General features: G+C 52.6%; 1 protein-coding gene across 1 annotated transcript; it reads left to right on the top strand.

Moving 5' to 3' along the window:
* The first annotated feature begins 857 nt into the window (after positions 1-857).
* Positions 858-9,214, top strand: MUL1 (mitochondrial E3 ubiquitin protein ligase 1). Its single transcript, XM_040463403.1, has 4 exons — positions 858-1,088; positions 4,973-5,060; positions 5,468-5,588; positions 7,239-9,214. The coding sequence occupies exons 1-4, from the start codon at positions 969-971 to the stop codon at positions 7,966-7,968; spliced, it is 1,059 nt and encodes a 352-aa protein (XP_040319337.1). The 5' UTR covers positions 858-968; the 3' UTR covers positions 7,969-9,214.
* The last annotated feature ends 679 nt before the right edge of the window (positions 9,215-9,893 follow it).

Here is a 9,893-nt window from a genome sequence, read left to right as displayed (position 1 = left end):
AATTTTGACCCGTGGGTACCTTCCTACATTTTCAAGAATTTAAAGCATAACCTGTAGGAGCTAGCTTGATGAACACACGGATGTTTTGGGTAAGATTTTGTGTATCTTCTGATTATTTTAGTTAAGAGATCACTAAAGAGGTCAGAAGATAGCCTGGAAGCTGTTCTATAGTCGTCTTGTGAGGATTAAATGGCATGTCCGTAATACTTCTGTCACAGTACCCGACACATAACAGGCACTCAACAAAATAGCTGTAATTATTAGTTAACAAATATGTTGTTGTAGGAGTGATGCCAGATTAAAGGGCTACTTTGGTTGTATAATCTGCCCTCTTGGAGGTTAAGGGCTCTGGAGTGTGATGAATTCCTCTCTAGCACTCATTAGCAGTGTGACTTTGTGCATATTCCCTAACTTCCCCGGCCTCAGTTTTCGCGTCTGTAAAGTGGAAGAATAAAATCCAAGGCTCAAGGTTTGCCATAAGCTTAAATGTGCAATACTCCTAAGTGCCTGCTAACACTCGTCCTCTTCTTTCTTCTCAATCTACTGACTGGAGCCATCCAAAAACCCATCAAACAACCCAGTAAGCCCAGGAAACCACAGGGATCGAGACCAGGGCGCCGCGAGCACGTCAACTGTGGCCCGTGCGCCGCGCGTCCAAGCGGAAGAAGGGTCAGGAGCGACAAGCCGTCGCCGAGCTCCCCCAAACCATCCCGCTCCTCCCCTCCGCGAAGGAGACCCCGCCGCCGTGCAGGCCGCCGTGCAGGCCGCCGCAGCCGGACGATCACCCCGGCGACGCCGCCTTCCGGTCTGCTCGGCCCCGCCCACTTCCGGTGCCGGCGCCGCGCGTCATCGCCTGGGGACCGAGAGCCGGTCTCGCGAAGGGCGGTGCGGGGGCGCGGTCCCGGTGGAGGGCGGCGGAGCTCCGGGGGCGCGCGGCCTGACCTCGGCGTCGCCACCGGCACGCGGCCATGGAGAGCGGAGGGCGGCCCTCGCTGGGCCAGTTCATCCTCCTGGGCGCCAGCTCTGTCGTCACCGCCGTCCTGTACTCCGTGTACCGGCAGAAGGCCCAGGTCGCCCAAGAGCTCAAGGTCAGTGCTGGAGCCAGCCTGGCCTCAGCCGGGTCACCCCTGCCCCCGGTCCTGGTGAGCCCACGGTTCGCCTTGGGCCGCTCCAGCGTCGGAAACTTGGCCAGAGGGGAAACCGGCCCTGACAGGTGTCGCTCCGCCAGTCCCTGGAAGAGCTAGGACCGGAATTCGGGTTTCGTAATAACCGTTTCACTGCCCCCTTTCCTCCGAAGCCCCTCTCATTACTCGGAATCTCGATTTCGTGACTTTATTCGACAACTATTTGTTGACCACCGACTCTGCTCCAGGCCCTCGGGGACCAAAGTCCCTACCCTCACGGAGATCGCCTTCTGGTACAAGCAGACAGACAGTAACAAGTACATCAGATGGCATGACAGATGGGGAGAAAAATACTACAAAATAATGTGGGGAAGAGAGGAAATGCAGTGCTGGAGAAAGGGAGGTTTGCTATTTTAAATAAGGTGACATTTAGCAGAGCCCAGGAGGAGGTGAGGGAGACCGTGCAGGTGTCTAGGGGAAGAACAATTCAGATGGAGGCGATAGCAAGTGCAGAAACCCTAGACTTTGCCCATTTATGTAACTACTCAGTTCCTTGCTTCTACAGACTCTTCCTTTTTAATATTTTAGTTATTTTAAAAATAACTCTTCCTTGGGCTGCCCTTTACAGCTTAGCACCTTCTCATCTTTTTTTTTTTTTTTTTTCCTTCACGATAATTTTTTGAGGTAGAGAAAATGACAGTTCCCTCCAGATTGCAAAGCAGGAAATTGAGAGTCAGAGGAAAGGTCTTACAGCTGGTCTGGTTGGAACTTAACGTGAGGTCTTTTGATTCCAAGTGTGGGATTTTTTTTTTTTTTTTTTTTTCTGATTGACCACATTGCTTTATTGTGAATGTCTGGCGCATGAGAGATGGACCTCTTTAGGTCGGAGGTAGGGTCTCATTTGTGCTTTGTCTTTCTTTCCTTCTGGGTTCTAACTCCGTGCTTGACGAGTGATAGATGCTCAGTAGATGTTTGTCGATTCCTTTTGGCTGAAATGTCCCAATATCGCAGTTAGGGCTTAACTTGACATTTATTTGAAGAAGGATTCCTAAACCAGACTCAGCTCATTATCATCATATCGTTTTCAGTGGAATCCCTGCTATCGAGGGGAGTGTTGGAATCCATCTGAAATGAACTGGGTTACCACGCAGTTGGATTTGTGGTGCATATGGCCTCCTCGTGAGATTCCAGCCGCCCAGTTGTTTTTCTGATTATAAATAAGTCACTCCTGAAGTGATTGGCTAGGAGTGTAACTGATAACTTCACTCGCTGCCTCTCAAAGTCAGAAATCAGGTTGGCATCAGGCTGGCTGAATGTGGGAGCTTTGAAACCGTGAACTCTCCAGGATCCATTTTCGAAAAGTCTTGCCAGTTAGTTCCCAAATGAGGATGAAAAAGCCCCTTCCTGGAAAGAGTCGGGATTCCTAACATTTTAGAGTCTGTTCTCTTGATCAGACTGCAAAACTTCCAGAGTAGGTTTGAGTCTTATCCTTGTGGATCTCTCATGGCGATGGGAATACATACTGCATGCCTGCTATGTGCCCGTCCCTGGGCTAGGCTCTCCCACACCTTAAGCTTCATTTAGTACACCTAAAACTCCGGTGAGATTTTTCTCCCCAGGTTTTTAAAAAGTCTTTTAATGTTTACTTATATTTTGAGAGAGAGAGAGGGAGACGGAGGGGCAGAGAGATAGAAACAGAGTCTGAAGCAGGCCCCAGGCTCTGAGCTGTCAGCACAGAGCCCGATGCGGGGCTGGAACTCACGAGCTGTGAGACCATGACCTGAGCTGAAGTCGGGCGCTTAACCGGTGGAGCCATCCAGGCGCCCCATTTTCTCTCCAGTTTTTTGAAAGTTTTGGAAAGGGACACTCAGGTAAATTAGGTTGCTCAAAGTCATAGTAGATACACTGGAGCTTGATTAAACCCCAGGTCTTTCTGACCCTATTCCCACTCATCTTTAAAAAAAATTCTAGGGGCGCCCGGGTGGCTCAGTGGGTTACGCATCCGACTTCGGTTCAGGTCATGATCTCGCGACCTCGTGAGTTCCAGCCCCGCATCGGGCTCTGTGCTGACAGCTCAGGGCCTGGAGCCGGCTTCGGATTCTGTGTCTCCCTCTTTCTCTCTCCTCCCCCATTCACACTCGGTCTCTCTCTTCTCAAAAATAAATAAACGTTAACAAAAAAATAAAAAAAAAATCGAACTGGCCATTCTGTGGTGGATACTTTCCCAGTTGTGTGACTTCAAGCAAATCACTTCACCTCTCTGAGCCTCCGTTTCCTTGTCTGTAGTTGGGGATAATAATGTCTACTGTATAGGGATGGTAGGAGCATCACATGAACTTACGCACTTAAAGTGTCTAGCTTAGTGCCTGGTATATACAGCTGACCTTGGAACAACATGGGTTTGAACTGTCCGGGTCCACTTATCCGCAGGTTTTTTCTGATAAATACAGGACGGCAAATGTATTTTCTCTTAACAATTTTTTAAAAAAATACTTTTTTTTCCCTCTAGCTTGCTTTAGTACAGGAATACAGTGTAAAACACGTATACAAAATATGTATTGGTTGACTGCTTATGTTATCAGTAAGGCTTCTCGTCAAAGTAGGCTATGAATAGTTAAGTTATATACAGATTTTCAAGTGTGTGGGGGCGTCGGTACCGCTAAGCCCTGCATTGTTCAAGGGTCAACTGTAGTGGGTCTGAGTGGTTATTCTCTAACATATTCATCAGACACCTATTGGGCGCCTGCTATGGGTCAGGCACTGTTCTCGCCACTGGGGGGGGGGGGGGACAGCAGTGAACAAGACAAGCAAGGTCCCATCATCTCCCACAGTTGAATAGTCCGGGGGAGGGAGACAGATAACAAGTCAATAGACTGTAAGCGTGAGTTGCTAGGCTGCTATTTGTATTATCCTCACAGGGTAGGTGGTTAATAAGTTTGTACTGACGTGGCTCCTGTCGTTTACTGTATAGCACTAGCCTCACCTCACAGTGACCTCAGAGTGCCAAGTCCCCCCTCACTCCCAGAGGCTTTACTTGCCTGGCATCTTCAGATTTGTTGACGGCGATATGCCGCAAGTAGGGAGTGTCCTTCATTCATCCCTGAATGCCCGGCGCCCAGCACAGTGCCTGGCGCATGGATGCTCAGGACACGGTCATTGATTTTATTAATTCTGTCTTGTTTGTGATGCAGCGGGCGCCAGGCGTGGTGGGTCCCCACGCGCGGTAGGTCGGAGGCTGAACGGAGGGAGGGGTGGCAGGAGTAGGGAGGTGGCAGCGGTGGTCACCGTGCTCGCCTGCTTGTCCAGGGGTAGGACGGCGAACGGGAAAGCGGGAGAATAGCGCCAGCAAACAGAGCCTCACCCTGCAAAGTGAAGGCATCCCTTTCCTGCCATGCGTGATGGGGAGCACGGATGGAGACATGCTCAGAGACCCCGCTGCCTGGGCCACTGCCACGCGTCTGGCACCCGTTTAGGTGCTTTACACGTAAGGCCTTTGGATGCGCAGTTCGGTGTCGTCAGGAAGAGGTTAAATCATGGTCAGTCTATGGTATGAAAACTGATAAGTACCTTTGCTGTTTTCACCAAAAGAAAACGCAAAGGAGGGTATGTTTCCAATAACAGGAGAAAGACTGTGCACGGCACCCCGGTCTCTAGATGGTACACGCCTGGTTATGTGGTACAACTTCTGGGACACAGCTTGGGGACGTGGTTCTCCACACGCTCCTTCCTGCCTGATTTCCTCATTCTCCCGATGTGAGACAAGCAAACAGTCATTTTCTTGTTTGGCCTTTAGGTTTGATAGAACGCGCAGTACTCATCAGTCAGCGTCATATGTTGTTTGCATTTAGGGAGCGAAAAGAATCCACTTGGGTGAAGACTTGAAGAGCATTCTTTCAGAAGCTCCAGGAAAATGTGTGCCTTATGCAGTTATTGAAGGTATGTTTATTTATTGGTAAAATTAAAAACTTCCTCTTCTAAAAGTTTGATAAAAATCTTGGCTGACATCGAGGGCCTTTTGTAGCCTTGGGGCAGTGGTCCAGAACTTGGGCTTCAGGGTCAGAAAGGCCTGGGTTTTTGCTGTGTGATCCTGGGGGCAACCACCGAACCTTTCTGAACCTCCCTTGCCCCATCTGTAAAGGAATTCCTCCCTTACAGGGCCGTCGTAAAGCTGAAATGAGGGATCCTTGTAAAGTGCTTAGCAGAGCGCCCGCAAAACATAACCTGCCGTGATAATCATTTTCATCATTTTGATTAATTAAGCTCAAACCAGACAAAATGTAAATCACCGTAAAAGGAGAGGGCGGAAGAATTCTTCAGAAGGCGAATAATTTGTTTCCGTTTAGGAGCGGTCCGATCGGTTAAAGAAACGCTTAACAGCCAGTTCGTGGAGAATTGCAAGGGAGTGATTCAGCGGCTGACCCTGCAGGAGCACAAGATGGTGTGGAATCGAACCACCCACCTCTGGTATGCATCCCCTCTCGCCTCGCCACCCCTCACGGCTGGTCGGCTCGGACGCTGGTGTCGCGCACAGACCAGTTCCTTCATGCTGACAGCGTGCTTGCGTGTGGCCTGAGGACCTCTTCCATCAGAGTCCCCTAGGCATCTTGTTCAAATGCAGGTTCCTGGGCTGCGTTCCAGACCTCCCGAGCCAGCATTCGCACCGTGGGGTGCGTGGAATCTGTTGGTATGCCCACTGAGTTTGAGAACCGCCGATTTATGGCACGGGTTTGTGAAGTCAGCATCCATCGCAACAGTTTTGTGCCGTCACACAGACAGCCGTCTTTCCAACTGACCTAGCTTGTTGTGTGGTGGTGTTTCGTTCTGCATCTTGTTTTCGATCGTGGTAAGAGCGCGTAACGTGAGACCTACCCTTCTGGCACGTTCGGGAGCGTGGCAGGCAGTGCTGTTTCTTCCAGCACATCCCCAGACTTTCTTCACCTCGTATAACTGAAACTTTGTACCCGTTGTACAACAACTCCAGTTTTCTTGTTCCCCAGCCCCCGGTGACCACAGTCTGCTCTCTGTTTCTATGAGCGTGACCTTTTCAGATCGTCGTGTACGTGGAGTCATGCGGCGTTTGTCTTTCTGCTGAGTGGCCCAGTTCGCTCAGCACGCCGTGCTCCGGGCTCACAGACGGCAGAGTGTCCGTCTTTTCTGTGGCCGAGTGATGTCCCACTGTGTGCGTGTCACGTTTTCTTTAACCACTCAGCCGCTGACGGGCACCCAGGTTTCCGTGTCTTGGCTCCCATGACCAATGCTGCAGGGAACAGGGGAGTGCGGCTGCCTCTTTGAGATCCTGATTCCAGTTCTTTGGGATGTAACCCCAGAGGATTGGGATTGCCGGATCATATGGTAGTTTTTGTTTGTTTGTTTGTTTGTTTGTTTTAATTTTTTTTTTCAACGTTTTTATTTATTTTTGGGACAGAGAGAGACAGAGCATGAACGGGGCAGGGGCAGAGAGAGAGGGAGACACAGAATCGGAAACAGGCTCCAGGCTCCGAGCCATCAGCCCAGAGCCTGACGCGGGGCTCGAACTCACGGACCGCGAGATCGTGACCTGGCTGAAGTCGGACGCTTAACCGACTGCGCCACCCAGGCGCCCCTGTTTCTTTGTTTTTTAATGTTTATTTATCTCGTGAGAGAGAGAGAGAGAGAGAGAGTGCATGCAAGCGGGGGAGGGGCAGAGAAGGGGCGACAGAGGATCCCAAGCGGACTCTGTGCTGACAGCAGAGAGCCCGACTCAGGGCTGGAACTCATGAGCCGTGAGATCATAACCTGAGTCAAAGTCAGATGCTTAGCCGACTGAGCCACCTGGGCACCTTTGTCGTAGTTCTGTTTTTAATGTTTTTAAAGAAATCGGATGTTTGTTTGAATGTGGCAAAGAGAAATAAATGGCAGAAGTGACCTGTGACAGTGTTTATCGCCCACTGGTATTGCCCGAGAACCTAAAAAATTGAGCTTCCCTATTGAGGCACTCGGATAGTAGCGATTTGTGTGTATTCTTCTAGGTATTTCAAACTTTATCCTGTCCTGGCATTTCGGCCATCCCGTCTCTGCCTGGGCATGAAGTGTTTGCTGTCCTTCATTTTATCTTGGGCTCTCTTGCTGTCTTAGGAATGACTGCTCAAAGATCATTCACCAGAGGACCAATACGGTGCCCTTTGACCTGGTACCCCACGAGGACAGCGTGGACATGGCCGTGCGAGTGCTGAAGCCCCTGGACTCCCAGGATCTGGGCCTGGAGACTGTGTACGAGAAGTTCCACCCCTCCATCCAGTCCTTCACTGATGTCATCGGCCACTATATCAGCGGCGAGCGGCCCAAAGGCATCCAGGAGACCGAGGAGATGCTGAAGGTTGGGGCCACACTCACGGGGGTCGGCGAGCTGGTCCTGGACAACAACTCCGTCCGCCTGCAGCCCCCCAAGCAGGGCATGCAGTACTATCTAAGCAGCCAGGACTTTGACAGCCTGCTGCAGAGGCAGGAGTCGAGCGTCAGGCTCTGGAAGGTCCTGACGCTGGTCTTTGGCTTTGCCACATGCGCGGCCCTCTTCTTCGTCCTCCGAAAGCACTATCTGCAGCGGCAGGAGCGGCTGCGCCTCAGGCAGATGGAGAAGGAGTTCCAGGAGCACGAGGCCCAGCTGCTGAGCCGCGCCAAGCCTGAGGACAGGGAGAGTCTGAAGAGCGCCTGCGTCGTGTGTCTGAGCAACTTCAAGTCCTGCGTCTTTCTGGAGTGTGGGCACGTTTGTTCCTGTGCCGAGTGCTACCGCGCCTTGCCGGAGCCCAAGAAGTGCCCCATCTGCAGACAGGAGATCACCCGGGTGATTCCCTTGTTCAACAGCTAACAGTCTGGAAGCCCCACAGGTAGACGTGAAGGGACCCCCCACCCCCCCAACCTTCTCAGGAATTTTCGTCTTGAGGCCTTTAGCAGAGCAGTGATGGGGGCAGCTGTTATCCTAGGTACGACCGAGGGAGGGGACTGGGGGAGTCAGATCTCACGCCTCTAGCACTAGATGATGCCTTTCCACCCTGAGGGGGACCCTTCCAGCACTGCCTCAGAATCCCAGCCCCACCCTGGCTGGGTGTGGTGGCCTTGCATTCCTTCCTGGAACCTGAGGAGTGTGCGTGTGACTGACAACACCTCATCGCTCAAGGGCCCGAGCCAGTGACCTCTAGCTCTTCTGTTCTGGTGTCTTCTGGTCCTTTCTGGGGAATTGCTCGTTCCTGTGGACTTCAGCCTTGAGTGACTCAGCCAGCAGGGAGGCAGAAGTCGGGCTCTGGGTGCGGTGTGTGTCTGGAGGAGCTGCCTCTGAAGAGACTCTCAGTCTTGCTTGTACCCCAGGAGGAAGCCAGGCTGGCCGCGTCACTCGTGTCCCTTTCCCTCACCGGCTTACCTCGTAAATGTGTGCACATGTGTGTCAGGACGGAAGAGAGTGAAGTCTGGCATTTGCCTTCTACCTAAAAGATGGGAACTGCTCGGCAAGCTGAAGAGCGGTCACTTGAAGGGACAGTTGCGCTATCTTGCGGTCCCTGGTGGTGAAGACGGCAGCTTGGCCGCGGCCTTTCCGGTGATCTAAAGGCAGGGCTGTCAGAGCGCTCCTCCGGCCCTGGTTGGGACCTCCCGAGACCTGAGGGGGCCGAGGGCTGGCTCCAGCTCTCCCGGCCTGAGATCAGCTGGAAAGGCATCGCCACCTGAAGGAAGCGGTAAGGCCTCTGCAGCCCCGGCCTCCCGGCCATCTCCGCTTCCCTCCAAGGCTGTCACCGAGGACAAGCAGCCAGCCAGCACCCCGAGCACAGAGCCTTTTCCAGGGTCCCGCCTCCTCACGTGGGAAAGTTAACATCCCGTGGGTGTAGTCACATCGCCCCCTCTGGATTGCCGTTCACCCCCTCACCTGCCAGACGAGGAGGGGAACCTCTCACCCCCTCCGGGGAGTCACAGTCTTATACACAGCTCTTCTCTCCCTTCCCTGGCTCTGAACATCCATCCCCATCCTCCTCTGTGTGGGGGCGGTGGGGGTGCTCTCAGGGGGCTGACTCCAGTTCTATGCAGCGTCCAGTGTGGACAGCACAAATTAAACACGTTACAACCAAGTGTTAGCCTGTTGCTTTGTCAACAAAAGTTCGATGGTTAGGCTGAGGCTTGCCCGAGATGGAATGGAATCCCGCCGCGGTGGGGTGATCTAGGGACCTCAAGGCCTCTGTGTATATCTTCTTTCTCTGTAGAGAGGTGGTTGGGGGCTCCCCCAACCACAGGTGGTGTGCAGCTTGGGGAGGCGGAGGCCTGGGGGAGGGCGTTCCGGAGGCCAGCCTGTAGGTGGCGCTGGCCTCACTGAGACAGCCATCTTTGAAGAAGTCCTGACCAGAGGGGCACCAAGACCGTGGGACAGCCGTGGGGGGCTGGAGGATAGCGGGGAGGAAACTGATGTTTAAAGTGTTGTACTCTGTGCTCTTTCAAGCTTTAATTTCAAGGCAGGTTAATCCTCACAAAACCTGCAGGCTCTCATGGCATCTCTCACAGTCAAGGAACTAGCCCAAGAGGGGAAGTTCACTGGGCTAGGGGCTTGCAGCTGATACGTGCTGGCTCTACATTTAAACTCCCAAGATGTTTTCAAAGCCCCCTCCTGCTGTGGCAGTGGGGCTGGCTAATTTCCTCCGTGTGCGGGAATATCCCACAAGGTATCGCTCCCATGTTAGCGGAGGGGCCAGCTCTGCAGGAACGGGCAGACGCGAGAACCCTTGTGCCTGTACCGAGTCCTGTCCGGTGAGGTGG

This window comes from Herpailurus yagouaroundi, unplaced genomic scaffold, assembly GCF_014898765.1.
Source record: "Herpailurus yagouaroundi ecotype Mexico unplaced genomic scaffold, PumYag 77, whole genome shotgun sequence".
NCBI classification, from domain to species: Eukaryota; Metazoa; Chordata; class Mammalia; order Carnivora; family Felidae; genus Herpailurus; species Herpailurus yagouaroundi.
This window is presented reverse-complemented; position numbering and strand designations above follow the sequence as displayed.